The sequence below is a fragment of the Hyperolius riggenbachi genome, chromosome 7 (genome assembly GCF_040937935.1).
Source record: "Hyperolius riggenbachi isolate aHypRig1 chromosome 7, aHypRig1.pri, whole genome shotgun sequence".
Taxonomy (NCBI): Eukaryota; Metazoa; Chordata; class Amphibia; order Anura; family Hyperoliidae; genus Hyperolius; species Hyperolius riggenbachi.
In genome coordinates this window covers 105,871,667-105,889,261 of record NC_090652.1, presented here as the reverse complement: position 1 = coordinate 105,889,261, position 17,595 = coordinate 105,871,667, and the positions used below count along the sequence as shown (strand labels likewise).

At 44.4% G+C, this 17,595-nt stretch overlaps 1 protein-coding gene across 4 annotated transcripts in view; it reads left to right on the top strand.

Moving 5' to 3' along the window:
- The window catches only part of LOC137524517 (kinesin-like protein KIF19), a 232,123-nt gene extending 214,909 nt beyond the window's left edge, over positions 1 to 17,214 (top strand). For all 4 annotated transcript variants that reach the window (XM_068244485.1, XM_068244486.1, XM_068244483.1 and 1 more), the window contains 4 exons: positions 4,510 to 4,667; positions 10,881 to 10,998; positions 13,861 to 14,289; positions 16,822 to 17,214. In XM_068244485.1, coding sequence (XP_068100586.1) covers positions 4,510 to 4,667; positions 10,881 to 10,998; positions 13,861 to 14,289; positions 16,822 to 17,082 — 966 coding nt within the window. In that variant the 3' untranslated portion in view covers positions 17,083 to 17,214. The remainder of the gene's footprint in view (positions 1 to 4,509; positions 4,668 to 10,880; positions 10,999 to 13,860; positions 14,290 to 16,821) is intronic.
- Positions 17,215 to 17,595: the final 381 nt, after the last annotated feature.

Genomic DNA, 17,595 nt, shown 5'->3' with positions numbered 1-17,595 from the left:
TAAAGCAAAGAGACAGTTGGTCTATAGCGGTACAGGGAGATTTCTCCCAAAATCACTGTAATTCAGGTGTCGACAATAGCCGGATTCTGAATTACGTGTCTTCCCCGAGTTATTACAACTCAGAGGGGACCCAGGAGTTTCAGCGGGAGCAGGGTGAGCCGTCTATCAGCGGGAGAAGGGTGAGCCGTCTATCAGTGGGAGCAGGGTGAGCTCTCTATATGAGATGCTTTCCTTATATGCGGAGATGCTTTCCTTCTTTGACTTTAGCTTTGCAGTGTGTGGAGTGAAATGTGCTCTAATTCTCGGAGGAGGATTATTATGTTTGCACTACTAACAAGGTTCTTACAATAACAATATTTCTCCCCGTGGACCAATATGTAACCTATTTATTATGCACAAGTTGCCTTTCAAACCATGCAATCACTTTTATCACTTATGAAAAAATGAGTGATAAAAATCAATGAGGTTTGCTAGGCAGGCCACATTAAATTGGGATGTATCATAAATCATTCTCAGAACAGACTAAAATATTAATACAAATAGCTTTGGCCATAATCCTGTAGCAGGGTTAGGCCTGTGTCATATGGGCAGCAGAACATCAGTGATACAGTCCTGCTCAGAAACAGTTTTTATTCACCAAGTTTGCCCGGGTTGTGCCTGGAATTGTCAAAGTAGGAAGTAAGACAGTAGAAGAAATGGTGGCCTGAGTGTATTGGCTCGTTGGCAATCCTCATTGCTCTGGGGCGCAGTCTGGAGTGGTGAAGGGGGTCTGGTCTGGGAAGGGGTTTCCCAACGATCCTCTCTGATAACCCTCTGTAATTTGTATCTATCGCTAGCAGAGGAACAGGTGTACCAGACTAGGATGGATGAACAGAGGACTGAATAAATAGTGGAGTAGAGGACTTTAGAAGATCCTGAGCCATACCAAACTTCTTTAGTTGTCAATAGAACAACAGCCTTTTCTGGGCTTTCTTCTGGTGAGACGAGATGCATATCATCTTTTTAATAGCTGTGACTTTCAGTTCCTATAGATAAGAGTTGCAGCAACAGATTTTTCTGAAAAACATGATTACTAGTAATGAGCTAACATTATTATTTGCAGCTAGTGCCAGATTGTCTTTAGACTAGCTAAAAAAGCTGTCACATGATATGACATGTCTGTGTCTACAGGGTTGGGTTTTGGGTAGGTGCACCGTGTATCTAGTTCTAAATGTAATCTTGCAATTACTTAGCATTGTATAAATTCTTTAGACATCCTTTTTGGATAATCTCAGCAGGTTTTTTAATACTCACGCCTCAGTTAGGTTTTTACAGCTCTCTCCGTCTCACTTCCTGTGCCTTACGTATAAAAGAAGATTGGATCAATTGCTCTAAATGGATAAGAGGTCCATCTGAAGCTGTTGTCAAAAGAACACGATCATTCCCATTGGTTGACAAATTAACACCTCCTTTTCTGTTGACCACCATAACATTTTTGAATTTGCCACACTTTTAGGCCAAATTGGCCTTGATGTTCATAAACATCTAAACTGTTTCATGACAAACCATTAAACATGGCTTGTACTGTGCTTTCATGCATGATCTAGGTATTGTCAGGGCTAGTACACAAGGCAATCAATTAAGGGCAATCAATTATTTAAATCAATTTCCTGAAAGGTAATTGATTAGACATGAATGCCAAACCAACCTACATGCATTTTTACAATGGCTCTGCTGTTCTGCCTTCGGTCTATAGATGGCCATACACTTATAGATTTGCAGCAGATTCGACCATCAGATAGATTTTTGTCAGATGCCTGTCAAGTCGAATCTGACCAGAATCTATCTGATGTGTGCCACACACTAGGAACAGATTTCCAATAGAATTCAGAATGAAATCTATTGGAAATCTATCTGAATGCATTATTGGACCATTAGATCCAATGCAACTCTATGGGCCATCGATCTGCTGCCAGCAGCCTATCGACCTAGATTTTCCATTCTGTCAGATAGATCAAATCCATCGAAATCGATCAAAATTGGCCACAAATCGATCGATCTGGGAAGTTGATAGAATTGATTTCTGATCAATGGCTGAAATTGACCAGTGTATGGACCCCTTATAGCAGCCTAGATTGTGTGTCCCTGGCCCTGCAGCTACCTCCTCTTCCAGTGCCTGGCCTCTCCCCACACCTATTGGGCTCCGATGAATTAGGTGAGCCGTGCTACTGCTGCTTTCATCTATTCAGAGGGAATGGAGGAGAACACAGGGAGTCCCCGACATCACATTGGTTCGTATCAGCGGGCCTTCATAAGTTGGGACTCCCTGTATTTGGAATATAAGATGCAGTGACTTTTCTCTCCATTTTTGGGGGGAAAAAGTGCATCTTATATTCCAAAAAATATGGTATTTTATTGATAATTTTTGAGAATATCTTCTTAGAGAAAACTCAGGAGAAAAGTTAATAGGATATGGCCCATAATATCCGTAGCACAGTCTTCCGGCTACAATAGGGGGGCAGATAGTAGGAAGCTACAGTATATTGATGATTGGTCCTGCACAAAGACATGCCAGAATATGTGCAGGACTGATTGATATGGCCTTCATATACAGTGTATAGGATCAGTGCCTCTAACAAGAACTATGGAGCATATATAGGTACTATAAAAATGTGATTGTGCAGCACTTGAATGTCTCTGAGGCCACTTTTCCATTACCATTGCTCTGTGATTTGATCCCAATCGCTTATGGATCGCAAAGCGCTAGGTACAATGGAACTAATGGAATTATTAGTGTGATCCGTTTGCAATGCGATTTTCTCTGTGTGATTGAGGTCCTATACTTTGTTTGGAAATGCAGGAAAAAGCAATTCAGCAATTGAAAATAGTTTCCAGCTCATTTTTTTTCCAGCACAAAAACACACCACAATCGCGACGTACACCTAACGGATCACAACGGTATCGCAGTAGTAGAAATTGGGAAGAAATGCATTTGTGATTGTGTTTTTCCTTAATTAACCACTTGAGGACCACAGTGGAAAACCCCCCTAAAGACCAGGCTAATTTTTGTGAAAATGGCCACTGCAGCTTTAAGGCCAAGCTGCAGGGCCGCACAACACATAACACAAGTGATTCCCCCCTCCTTTTCTCCCCACCCACAGGGCTCTCTGTTGGTGGGGTCTGATCGCCCCCCGGATGTTTATTTGTTTGTTTCTTTTTATTAAGATGTATCGTTTTTTTAAATAAATTCTGCTGTTTTTTTATATTGTTTATATTGCCCCTTCCCCCCGCTGGCCAATCCATGTGATCAGCTGTCATAGGCTTCAGCCTATGACAGCCGATCACCGCCGACAGTCAGGAGGAGAGAGCCGTGTCACACGGCTGTCCCCAGTACAGCACTGCTGCCGATCACAGCGCTGTACAATGAGTAAAGACGGCGGTTTCGCCGTCTAACAGTCTCCCGAGCGGTGATTGCCGCTCGGAGACTGAAGAGGGGGTGGAGCTCTGCTCCCCCGAGCAGGAGATACACGCAATCTCCTCCTGCAAAACAGAGCCCCAGGACTTGACGCCAATTGGCGTTAGGCGGTCCTGGGGCTGCTGCCGCGGCCACGCCCATTGGCATGGAGCGCTCTTTAAGTAGTTAAAAGATACACTATTGGCCGCTGGAAACTTCCATCCTTTTTTCGCTGAGTCGGTCTCTTTATGGTGATAAAAACGTACGCTGTTACATGTTTGAAAGAAGAACTGCCTATTAGAGGGAGGATTTGTACTGCTATTGGTAGAGGTTGTTTATGTACACCAGATGCTTATATGAGAGGCCACATGATGTCATCAGTGGGCTGCTCCTTGTCTCCGTGTCCATGACTAGCTGCAGCGGTGATAGAATGCAGAAAATCACAATGCTGTCTGTGATGATGTGTGTATAGCTGTAAGTTTGGATTTTAGCCTTAACTGCCTAACGACTGCTCCACGCCGATCGGCGTGAGCAGCGCGGCAGCCCCAGGACCACTCCATGCCAATTAGCATGAAGTGCTAGGGGCGGGGGTTGCAGATTTCTCCCACCGAAGTGCGCGTATCTCCGCATGAATGACGGAGCTCCGCTCTGCCATCAGTCTCCCAGCGGCGATCGCTGCTAGGAGACTGTTAGACGCCAAAACCGCCGTCTATTTACTGTACAGCGCTGCGATCTACGGAAAAAAAATTGAGTTATTTATTTTAAAAAAATACAATAATATTTCTTAAAAAAATAAATAAACATCCTGGGAGCAATCATAGCCCACCAACAGTAAGCTCTGTTGGTGGGCGGAAAGGTGGGGGAGGGGGGGAATCACTTCTGTGCTGAGTTGTATGGCCCTGCAGCGAGGCCTTAAAGCTGCAGTGGCCCTATTAGTAAAAAATGGCCTTGGGGGAGGGGGGGTATATGGTTTAAGACCATAGTCCTCAAGAGGTTAAATGGAAACTGTTTATATTTGAATGTAGCATATGAACTGTAGGTGTTGTGTGTTACATGACTGTACTTCTCTCTTCTAGGATGACTTCTTACATACTAGAATGCAGCCAGAGAAATATGGGGGTGTTCTGCTGCAATTGGACATCGGACACCTTGATACAGGAGTAGCCAACAGCAGGAGAAGCACCGCAAACCACACAAGATTAACCTTTTCTCCCTGCAGTCCTGACTTAGACAGGTAGTACAATGGTGAACATTTCTTTCTTATGCAGTGGTTAGATACTTATCTTAGCACCTGTACACTAATATAGCGCTGTGTTATATAAAAATAGTTGAAGACCTCATATGACTCCAGGCTCTTTCAATTATCGTTGGTGGTTTATAATGAGGGCATTAATTTTGGCAACGGTCAGGTACTTTTTTGAGATCTACTACATCAGGGTTTCCCAAACCTGTCATCAAGTACCCCCAGCAGTGCATGTTTTGCAGAAAACCACAAACATTCAGGCCTGGTGCACACCAAAACCCGCTAGCAGATCCACAAAATGCTAGCAGATTTTAAAACGCTTTTTCTTATTTTTCTGTAGCGTTTCAGCTAGCATTTTGCGGTTTTGGGAAGCGTTTTTGGTGTAGTAGATTTCATATATTGTTACAGTAAAGCAGTTACTGAACAGCTTCTGTAACAAAAACGCTTGGCAAACCGCTCTGAAGTGCCGTTTTTCAGAGTGGTTTGCGTTTTTCCTATACTTAACATTGGAGGCAGAAACGCCTCCGCAATCCAAATAATGCCTCACCCCGGGAGTATGCGTTTCAGCAAAACGCCTCCCGCTCTGGTGTGAACCACCCCATTGAGATACATTGACCAAGCGTATCCGCAGCCGCAAACGGCTGCAAAAACACCAAAAAGACCCGCTCGGTGTGCCCCAGCCCTTAGAGATGATTTAATTAATGTCTCAACAGAGAAGATTTAGGGCCTTTTCACACTAGGGCAATTAGCGGGTGATTCCCAATTGTAACCATATGGCAGTGATCTCACTGCTGTGATTGCCGCAGATTGCTGGGTGTTTTGAGATTAACGGAAATTGCAAAACGTATAGCCTGCAGCATTTTCTCATGATTCTGGAGTGATCACGATACAGTGCTTATAAAAGCGCTGATTACGATCGTCAGGAATTGCGAGAGTGTACAGTGATTTTACCACGCTAATCTGGGTAAAATCACCCACGCAAAACGGTAGTATTAAGCGCTACCGTTTTGCCACTTTCAAGTGTGAATGGGCCCTAACAACCTCTGTGGATTTCCATATAACATGCATTGTTGGTGGTACATGAGGACATGGTTGGGAAGCCCTGTACTAAGTCATCTGCTAATCACACCCAGGCACTTGTACTATAGGACAAATAATGAATTCATATCTTAGGGCTCGTTTCCATATGCACGCTTTCAGCTACGCATATGAAAACGCGATCGCAGGAACATCAGAGAGTGCATAGACTGCACTCTGATGTTTCCTCTCATTTGCTTGGACACAGCTGAACCGCAGCACATGGTTACCTGCATTTCCGGGCCATCCCATTCAGTATAATGAATTAGATTGCAAGCTCCGCCCCCGGGAGTGACGCGCAGAGCCTAGCTGAGCGCAAAGCTCTGCATTGCTTAGCCTCCCTGGCGGTGCATTTCTGTCAAAAGTGGTAAATTTTTTCAAGAAGTTAAGGCCTCCAATTCTTAAGTTATAACTCACCAAAATATGTCAGAATAAAAGCCTGGTAGACTTCCTGCGTATAAATAAAGACGAACACAATATTGTTGAATTAATTAAATTCATGAATAAACTTAAAAAGTTGTGGAACTGTACAAATAAGGCAGGCAGAGAGTAGTCAAAATCCAGGCAGAGGTTGGTGCAAGCGGCAGGCAGAGAGTAGTCAAAATCCAGGCAGAGGTCGGTGCAGGGGGCAGGCAGAGTAGTCAAAATCCAGGCAGAGGTTGGTGCAGGCGGCAGGCAGAGAGTAGTCAAAATCCAGGCAGAGGGTCATTGCAGGCTGCAGGCACAGAGTGGTCAAAATCCAGGCAGAGGTCAGTGCAGGCGGCAGGCAGAGTAGTCAAAATCCAACCAGAGGTCAGTGCAGGCTGCAGGCATAGAGTAGTCAAAATCCAGGCAGAGGTCGGTGCAGGTGGCAGGCAGAGAGTAGTCAAAATCCAGGCAGAGGTCGGTGCAGGCGGCAAGCAGAGAGTAGTCAAAATCCAGACAGAAGTCGGTGCAGGCGGCAGGCAGAGAGTAGTCAGAATCAAGGCAGAGGTTGGTGCAGGCGGCAGGCAGAGAGTATTCAAAATACAGGCAGAGGTCGGTGTAGGCAGTGCAGTTGACTACTATTCCCCCTCCAAGTCATTGCAACTCGGAGAGAGAAGTAATTTGGGGTCCGGTGATGGCCGGATCACCGAATTACCTTTGTGTGACCATAGACATAGGGCCCGTTCAGACTACAAAGTGCGGACCGCAACGCATGCGGACCGCAACGCGTACGAACGCACGCCATCCGCGTTCGTATGCGTTGCGTGGCTGATCCCATCACTGAAAAGTGAATGGGACAGCCGCGCGTTTTTGTAAAATCTGCGTGCAGCATGCGTTCCCGGACCGCACAGGTCCGGAACGCATGCTGTGTGAACATCAGACATTGCACTCTATGCAATGTCTGATGTCCTGCGTGTCGCCCCCCCCCGCACGCGTTTCCAAAACGCATATGGAAACGCGTGCAGTGTGAACGGGCCCATAATAACATGTCTATGGCCAGAGGCATAGCAATAACCATAGCAGCCATAACATCTGCTATGGGGCCCTGGGGAATAGGGGATCCAGGTGGTACATAATGTATTCACCATTAACTTTGTTGTGTTTCTCAAACATCTGACTTTGTCTCAGTGCCCATGAACTATGTGCAGTGCTGATTGCGTGAGAATGTAAATTGTCCCATTAACTCATATCCATAGAGTAGGGGCAGGTGGCATTGCCTAAGAGTGCCTACATCTGAGGGCCCCATGAAAAAGTTTTGCTATGGGGCCCCATGATCTCTAGCTACACCACTGTCTATGGCGGAAAATAGTCTTGAGGTGTTTTGCAGATTGAGTCTCTGTCCTAATGAGAAGTTATCTTCAGGTCACTGTCCCCAACCCAACACAGGAGACAACTAATGCAGAAATATTGTAACAATGTAAAATACATACAAATAAAATGTAGATTTCCCCCTGAATAAAATGCACTATAAATGACCATGTTCCTATGTTGCTATCAGTAGCTAGTGAAAATCTAACAGACCTGACAGGTTTTGGATTAGTCCATCTGCTTATAAGGGATTTTCAGGAGTTTCTTTATTTACAAAACTACTTACTAAGTGACAGCTGCTCAAGCCAACTGCAAAAATAGTGAGGAAACAAATAAGGAGGCAGGCCAGCATCTTTGTATAAATACTTTCCAGGGAATGCTTTTATAAAGAATAAAGGAAATGCTGAGAATCCACACAAGAAGATGGACTAGTCCAAAACCTGTCAGATCTGTCAGCATTTTACTGCTGACTGTAAAGCAACAGCAACACAGGACAAAAAGTAATTTATAGTAAAAGTAAAGCATTTTTCTCTGAGAAATTTCTATTTTATGTTAAATTATATTGCACATATTCCCTATCGTGTAATGTATAAGAATTACAATTCTCCCTGTGTATAAAAGTAAATCCCCAATGCAGTCCAGGCGGTGATAACTGAACCTCTGTATCAAACATTAAAGGGAACCTGAAGTGAGAGGAATAGGGAGGCTGCCATCTTCATTCTCTAATAAATAATGTCAGTCACCTGACTTCTGTGTTGATGCTCTTCCTCTTTAAAGCGGGATTGAAACCATTAAAATCAAATTTCAACAGCAACTGGTCTGAGTGTATTACGTTATAAAGATGCTAATCCTGCATTCAAAACTTTTTCTGCTGTTATGATTTGGAGTTATCACATACTTTAGGAGCACTGGCCTTTTAGTAGTCAGTGCCAAACAGTTGCATGCTGGGGGTTCTTTTTATCTATAATATATTCTTCCTCTTACCTTTATTTCCCTGTCTAGCTGCTTATCTGAAAGCTGATCCCCTGCTCACTTGTGTTTACAAGCAAGGCTGAGGTGACTCAGCAATTAGAGGAGAAAAGAAAAAAAAGATAAGGGCAGAAATGACATCAGTATTTAGCCTCAGCTGAGAGCAAAATACATGGCCCCCACCAGGAACAGAATTCTCTTCATTTACTATATAAAATTCACTGAAATCAAAACGTGGACAGTACAATACATGTGTTATGCAAGTAGATCAAATATTTATCTACTTATATATGTGTTTTTTTCCCTGGCATAGTATGGCTAATCCTACTGCTTTAACGGGGCACTATGGTGAAAAATTGTAAAATTTAAAATATGTGCAAAAATAAACAAATAAGAATATATATGAATATTTGAATATCGATCATTTTACTCTGAAAAAAAATACTTATTTGTCTGTTAGCACATATTTTAAATTTTACAATTTTTCGCATAGTGCCCCTTTAAATCACTGGTCCAGAATGCGAATGCAGATCTGATGCTCTGACTGCGGTCTGACTCCATTGGCTCAACAACAGCTAAAGCCAAAAGCTCAACATGACAGCCAGGCAACTGGTTGTGTTTAAAAGGGAATGAAGATGGTAGCCTCTGTATTCCACTCACAGAGTTTAGGTCGCATCATGTACAGTATAGCGGGTGCGATGTTATCATGCAGTGCGCGATGTAGCTTTGTGCATCTTTTAGCATGCACAAAGCTACTTAAGGGGCACTAAGTTCAGATAAGGCACACTGACTCAGATAAGGCACACTGACTCAGATAAGGCACACTAACCTCAGATAAGGCACACTAACCTCAGATAAGGCACACTAACCGGCTTATCGCCGGTTAGTGAATCAAGCCCATTGTTGCTAAGCAACCAGACGCAGGAGCAGGGAGTCGTTTGTACAAAGAGTCATAAGCTGCTGGGAGAATCTGACAGAATCAGTCCCATCTACACCATATAATTCTTTGTCTGTTTCGATTCAATTTGATTTGATTCATTGATTTGATTTGATTCAATCTGACATGCCCAATTCATGATTCGATTCAATTTTAATCAAATTGAATCGAATCATGAATCGGACATGTCAGATTGAATCAAATCGAATCAATGAATCAAATCAAATTGAATCGAAACTGACAAAGAATCATATGGTGTAGATGGGACTGATTCTGTCTGATTCTCCCAGCAGCTTATGACTCTGTGTACAAATGACTCCCTGCTCCTGCTGTCTGGTTGCTTAGCAACAATGTAAACACATATTGAGGAGCTCAGCAGAGCTCAGCCGTTATAGCTATAACGGCGATTCCTGCTGGCTCCACTGAAAACTAGGTAGGCAGGCGTTGTGGTTGTGAAATGAAAGTAAAAATAAAAACACCCCTAACAAATGGATTAGCCGGTACTTATCCGTTAGCCGGGCGCATCCTCTAGGTGGCGACAAAACTCCACCAGAGTTACATCTTTCCCTACTATCCATGTCGGCCTGGAGGGGGAATAGTAATTAGCGCCACCTAGAGGATGCACCCGGCTAACGGATAAGTACCGATTAGCCTCCCAGTCCGTCATCCGTCACTGTTTACATTACATGTTGTATTGATGAAACCATTTATTTTTAAAAAAAACTTTTTACACTATTTTAGAAGGATGTTTAATAGTTTATGCATAAACCACTTTTTATTTTTTTCCTCATTGGCGAAATAACTCCTTTAAAGGGAAGGTTCGGGGAGGGCTGTAAAAAAATAAAAATCAAAATCCACTTACCTGGGGCTTCCTCCAGCCCGTGGCAGGCAGGAGGTGCCCTCGCCGCCGCTCCGCAGGCTCCCGGTGGCCTCCGGTGGCCGACCCGACCTGGCCAGGCCGGCTGCCAGGTCGGGCTCTTCTGCGCTCCAAATGCCGGCACTTCTGCGTCCCACGCGGACGCGCTGACGTCATCGGACGTCCGCCGGGCTGTACTGCGCATGCGCAGTAGTTCTGCGCCTGCGCAGTACAGCCCGGCGGACGTCCGATGACGTCAGCGCGTCCGCGTGGGACGCAGAAGTGCCGGCATTTGGAGCGCAGAAGAGCCCGACCTGGCAGCCGGCCTGGCCAGGTCGGGTCGGCCACCGGGAGCCTGCGGAGCGGCGGCGAGGGCACCTCCTGCCTGCCACGGGCTGGAGGAAGCCCCAGGTAAGTGGATTTTTATTTTTATTTTTTTACAGCCCTCCCCGAACCTTCCCTTTAAGGTGAAAACAACCCACAGGCTGAAGTGGTTAAGCTCTGTAAAATACTGTATATGTGCTAGTGTAAACATTTTTTATAAACTTTTTTATTTTATTTGAAAGTACATGTGCATGTATATTTATTTTAGCGGATACAGGACAGCTAAATCCACTCCAGGATTAAAGCCTTCAAGACAAGATTCTTCCATGAGCCTTCTGACACCGTTTCACCATCTGAGGGTTCCGGCACAAATGGGTTGTAGTGAGGTAAGTCGTATGTCCATGTTGAGCTAGCAAGCCTCTTTTGGTTGAACTACATTCAGCAGGCACTGAGGCCCCTTTTCGACTGGCTGTGATCCTGTAAATCGCAGTGTTCATTTTCCACTACCACAATTCGGTTTTTCCAGAATTGCAATCAGCCGACGCGATTCTCACCGCAATCGTGCTCCATTCCTGACTGATACACAATGCAATTGGAGCGAGTTGGAAAAGTAGCCTGCGCGATCGGGCCCTGACCTGATCTGTTCTCTAAATGTTTACACATCTTTTTAAATGACAGTTTTGTCACAAACTTTGCATAGATGCACTGTTTGTCTCACAGCCGAGCAGCATGTACAGGCAATCCTCAGTTTATGAATAATATAGGACTGTAAATTCATTCTTAAATTGAATTTGTATGTAATTCGAAACAGATACTTTAGTTGTGTAGTTTATTCCTGTAATGATGGGTCTGTTTAGGTTTCCTGACCAGTGTATCTTTGACATCATATAGAAGTTGCCAGTTTCTGAATGTATTAGTGCCGGCCCGTACTGTGAAGTGCTGAATTTAGAAGGTCTGGTGTTGTTTTGATCCTTTAAATGTTCAGAGAATTCCTTGCTAGAATTACAATCTAGATTCTTCCATGTCCATCGGAGTACCTCAAACAATGCCTGCCAAGCTGAGCTGGGTAGATTCCCACTACTGCTTGAGATACAGAAGAGAGTGATGTCATGCTAGGCCCATCTACAGAAGAGATACCCTGACTCACACCACAACAAAACCATGTTGCACTATGAAGACCAAGAAAAGCCATGTGCCCTGAAAGAAGTGGTTAACTCTCTGCTCCCCCTAAACCCAGATCCACAGGTCCTTACAAGAGCCCAGATAAAGTACACCACAGCCAAGAGCAAAGAGGACTATGTAGATAAATGGAGGAGTGAAATAAAACAGGCACAAAAGGTAACCATATACTAATCCCTACACCAAGCATATAAAATGGCTCCATACCTGGAAAATCTCCTCCAAAACTCACAAGAGAGGAAAATCCTGAGCATCTACAGACTGAGTGCCCACAACCTCCAAATTGAGTCTGGATCCTTGAGGATGAAAATCACTTCCTGCTGCACGACCCCAAATATACTGCAAAGATAATGCAACCAAGGAAATCTTCTTCAAGAAATTGATGGAAAGATTTCTAGACTTTCACACATTAGAGGATGAGAGAAAACTCTTCATTTTACTAGGAGAAGAAGAATCCACAGTGACAATCGCTGCACACTACGTCACAGCATGCCACAGACTGAGAGGAGCATAAATGAACTGTAAAGCTAAAAATGCCCATGAACTGCTAACCCACTGTACCCCTACCCCACCCTGTTCCATGTCCCTCATCCCCCCCTGCTTTGGCAATGCCTGTAAGAATCTTGGTCATGCTAATAAAGCTATATTTGATTTGATTCTTCAAGTAGGTGTCAGTAAAGCTGCTCTTTTCTATAATGTATTACTTTCCATAATAACACAGCACATCCTTTGTGCTAGCTTGATGGCAATTATATGGTCATTGCATAGTTCATGTAAGGCTGTTGACTCTAATGATGACAGACTACAAGATTCATATAGAGCATTTCCTTCCTTTGAGAAGATGATAATGATGCAACTCACAGCCCAAGTTGTTGACACAGGTGTGAATCTTTAAGTTTTATCCTGATGATGTGTGAAGTTGCTGTTCTTTCTTCTTGTCATATTTTAACAACGTACTGACTGTGGGAAAAAATTCTTTCAGCATAAGTCTCCAGAAACAATGATGAAAAAATGAATCTGAGAAAAGTTGCATATGATTTAGTTGGGTTTCCCCCAATACACATAATGCGGCAGATTTTCCCTATAAAATACACATAATTAGGCACCGGTTTTCCCCAAAAATAAACAAAATGAAGCAACGTTTTCCCCAAAATACATGTTTAGGCAGTGTTTCCCCACAAAATATACAGTTAGGCAGCATTTCCCTCAAAATACAGATAATTAGGCAGTGCTTCCCCCAAAATACACATAATTAGACAGCATTTACTCACAAAATACACATAATGTGGCAGGCTGGCAGCATATATCCGCACAAAAAAACATATAATTAGGCAGCGGTTTCCCCCAAAATACACATAATGCGGCAGTGTTTTCCACAAATTGCAAAAAAATCGTAGCATTTCCCTCACAAAAAAACCCACATAATTAGGCAGCTGTTGCCCCCAGAAATATATATAATTAGGTATTTTTCCCCTTAAAAAAAACACATTAGGCAGCATTGCCCCCATAAAATATATTAGGCAGAGTTCCCTTTTAAACTTTTTTTTCTCTTTACTCCCAGTTAGTGCCTCCTAATATCCCTGACGTCAGTGATAGCTCCTAAACATAAAAATTAAGTACTTACCTAGCAGGTGACTCCTCTTCTGTCCTCCAATGCTGCTCCCCAACTTCCATTACTGCAGCTCTGGCTGCAAATCTCCTGCGCTATGCTGACAGGCAGAGCAGGGCTACAGGAAAATGGCGGCTGGAGCCCAACACTGGAGACACAAATAGACTACAGTGCTGGCCTTTGGGTGCTATTTTGTCATAGCCCTTCTGATAGACTTCCGCTGCTAAACACTTGGGGGCGAGATCCCCCATTTTGTCTGTGGCTCCTGGGGGACCCCCTGACAGTACCAAAATACCCCCAGGGGTCCACAGACCCCAGGTTGAGAAATACTGCTTTAGATATTAGGTATAATAACTATTACTCAAAAAATAACAAGTCTTTTGATTGGCCCTGAAGATATGCACCTTTCTGGAAATGGCTTTACATTACCATTGGCTTTGCCTTAATTTATCTTCTACAGATTAATAATGTTCCTCCTAAAGAAGATATGACCTCCAGGCCTGTCTCCCATCCTTTAGATGATAGTCGGAGACACTCAGTATCAGTCTTCCAGATGAGCCCAGATGTGCTGGATGAAATAGCGTCTGGAACAAGAAGCATCTCTCTGGTTGCCGCTAGGAGACGCTCCAGGGTTGGGGAAGCTGAGTCACCATTTACCTTAAGGGCAAGAAGTGGCCTTTCCACACTGCCAGTCTTAGAGGGCAGTGGTGCCAAGTGTCCTGTGAAGTGTTCCCATGCTCGCATTACACCTGAAAGGAAGGCATTCAGCACTGAAAACCTGCCACCCATTATTCCCCGAAAAGAAAACTCCCCATTGTCAAAGAAAAATCCTTGCCGAAAGAACTACTGGGACAAAAGGTCATGGTCATTTGAGGTCCCTTCCTCTAAGGTAACTAAAGTGAAATTTAAAGTGTATTTCCTCTTTTCAGTGTAACTTCTCTCAAGGGTCCAAGCACAATGAACTTTTTCTCCTGAGTTTTCTCCTAGGTGATATTTTCACACCTTGCCAATAAAATGCCCTTGCCAACCAGCAAGCAAGTAAATACTCCAAATAATTTTGATACTGCTTTTTCAACTACATTTTGGTATTTTTACAATTAGAAAATGCTAAAAAGGTATTTTAACCACTTAACGACCGCCTAATACCGTTAGGCGTCGGCAGGTCGAAGTGGTGTTTCCATGGAAACCGTTCAATGTCAGTTCACGGAGGGTGTCTCCGTGAACAGCCTGCGAGCCTCCGTTCGTCGCTCGCAGGCTAAATGTAAACACATGGGGAAGAAATCCCGTGTTTACATCCATACGGCCGCGCCGTAAAGGAGATCGGCGATCCCCGGCCTCTGATTGGCCGGGGATCGCCGCTGTCTGATAGTCTAAAGCCTATTAGAGGCGGTACAGGACGGATTTCCGTCCTGTGCCGCCCACAGCCAGCGCAAGAGGTAGGGAAGGAGAGGGAGGGAGGAAAATTGCTGTGGAGGGGGGCTTCGAGGAGCCCCCCCCCCTCTGCTCGGCCACACAGATAGGCGGCAATCAGACCCCCCCAACAGGACATCCCCCTAGTGGGGAAAAAATGGGGGAAGTCTGATCGCCCTGCCTAAATCACGATCTGTGCTGCGGGCTGGAGAGCCCACGCAGCACAGATCAAACAAAAATCCCCTGGTCCTTAAGTGGTTAAAGAGAAGATGAAAAATGATCTCCTAGGTGAAAACTTTGGAGAAAAAGTTACCGTGATTGAATAAGGGCCAGTGTCTATAAACAATGCAATTTTTTTAAATCAAGTTTTATTGCAATCTTAATTTTTTTTATCTGAACTAAACAACACATACATTTGGCCTGGGCCCCACTGTAAATTCCTGAATCGTGGAAGTCCTGCGATTTTAACCCTTTCTGGACCAGCACCCTCTGCCCCCTTAAGGACCAGAGGGTGCTGTCCAGAGGGTCCCAGGCCTTACAGTGAGTTCCTTACAGAGAGTCTTAACATTTAAGAGTGCCATGTTGAGGGTTTGGTGTACTTGTATGTTCTTTCATTGAATCAGATGGATATCAATACAAAATATTGACTTGTCTGATACATGAACTTATGAAAAGAAAACCCTCATAGATACAGAGGACATAACATCTCAGTATTTGGTCTCCTTGTTAGAATTTAACTTAAAATCTTAGACCTGTAAGGGCCCATTTCCACTTGTGCGGTGCGGAATCGCCGCGGATCCCCCGCTGACGAAATCGTATGCAGGTGCGATTCCGCATTCATATTTTGCCGCGATTTCGCATAGGTGAGTATTGATGTGATTTTAACTATGTCACTGCCTGTGTGATTTAACATTACTTTGCATGCGAAATCGCGGTAAAATAAGCAAACAGAAAACCGAATGCGATTTCCCTATTAAATACATTAGCGTCGATTCGCATAGCGGTGTGCGGGATGCGAATTCTGACGGCTCTTCCGTGCAGATTTCTCCTGCACAGAAAAACGCTCAGAATTACTGACAAGTGGAAACAGGGCCATCCACTTGTATTGGCTATGCAAATCCGCATGCGGACAACGCATGCGGATTCGCGATAGTGGAAACGGGCCCTGAAACAACAGTGCTTATCACACAGTCACCATACCCAGCAGCCTGCATGACTTGTTAGAGATATTTTGACATGCAGGGCCGGTTTCCTGATGATCGCACAGCACCGAAAAATGTTCACCCTCAGTATAGGTAGGTAGGTAGCCAGGCTTAGTTGCTCCCAGTATAGGTAGCTAGTATAGTTTCCCCAGTATAGCTTTTATAGTTGCCCCAGTATAGCTAGTATAGTTGCCCCAGTATAGCTAGTATAGTTGCCCCAGAACAGCTAGTATAGTTGCCCCAGAACAGCTAGTATAGTTGCCCCAGTATAGCTAGTATATTTTCCCCCAGTGTCTGTTCCCCCCTACCTCCCCGCGGCTGCTCTGTAACCTTCAGAGGCCGCTTCCTGTATGTTTGTCCCGGCCACTCTCCTCTGTTATAGAAGACGTCTTCAGTCACAGGCAGCAGCGTGACCCGGCTACTGTACAAAAGAAACAGAATAGCGGTTCACTTCAGCGGCGATATACAGGAAGTAAATTGCCATTACCAGGGGAACCGCTATTCTGTTTACTCTGTACAGCAGCCTGGTCGCGCTGTTGCCTGTGACTGAAGACGTCTTCTATAACGGAGGAAGAGACTACCGGCTCACAAGGTAACAGAGTGTCAGCCGCAGGGAGGAAGGGAGGGGGGAGCAGACACTGGGGGACAGTATACTAGCTATAATGCGTCCGTGGGGGGAGGGCGGCGGCAGGGCCAATGCCGTCTGAGGAAGCTGCCTCATCTGTTGTCATGGGCCACCCGGTCCTGTTGACATGGCATTATTTTCACATTTCCAGTTTTCTGAATTAATCATTACAATTTGATTTCAGCTTACTAAGTTAAAGAATTACAGCTCCCATGGAGAAGGCCTGGATAGAGCACCGAATTGTAAATCTCCACATACTAGCTTTCACGTCAAACCAGCAAACAATGGAACAAAAGCAAAGCCTACTTTCAGCTCCAAGACATTTGTGAGGCTGAAGACGAACAGGAACATTCCATGCACTATTGTGTCAGGAAGTGAGCTGAAGATGGACTCTGGCTCAACAGGTGTGCAGACAGTGCTAACTTCAAAGAAGAGAATGCCTTGAGGATTGCATCTCAACTCAGCTAACCCTAACCGCAACTAACACGGGGGAGGAGAAAGGACAATAGTGCATGACCAATTAACATGAAACTTCACTTTTGTTTCTAAAAACAAAATAGTAAAAACCTCTGTGTAATCTCTGCCTTTTTAGTTTTGGGAGTGTCAGAGCTGCTGATAGTCACACAATGGGCTTGATTCACTAAACCGTGATATATCACACCTTATGAAAAGATATCACACCTTATGAAAAGATATCACACCTTATCAAAGTTAACATGCCTTATCAGAGTAGCACAGCGAGCGCTACGAACCCGCAGGAACTCAGGGCAGGACGAGTGCCATTGCCAATTAGCAGGCATAAGCTCGTAGCGCTCGCTATGCTACTCTGATAAGGCCTGTTAACTTTGATAAGGTGTGATATCTTTAATAAGGTGTGATATCTTTTCATAAGGTGTGATCTTTGATAAGGTGTGATATTTGAGTTATCACAGTTTAGTGAATCAAGCCCAATTAGTGC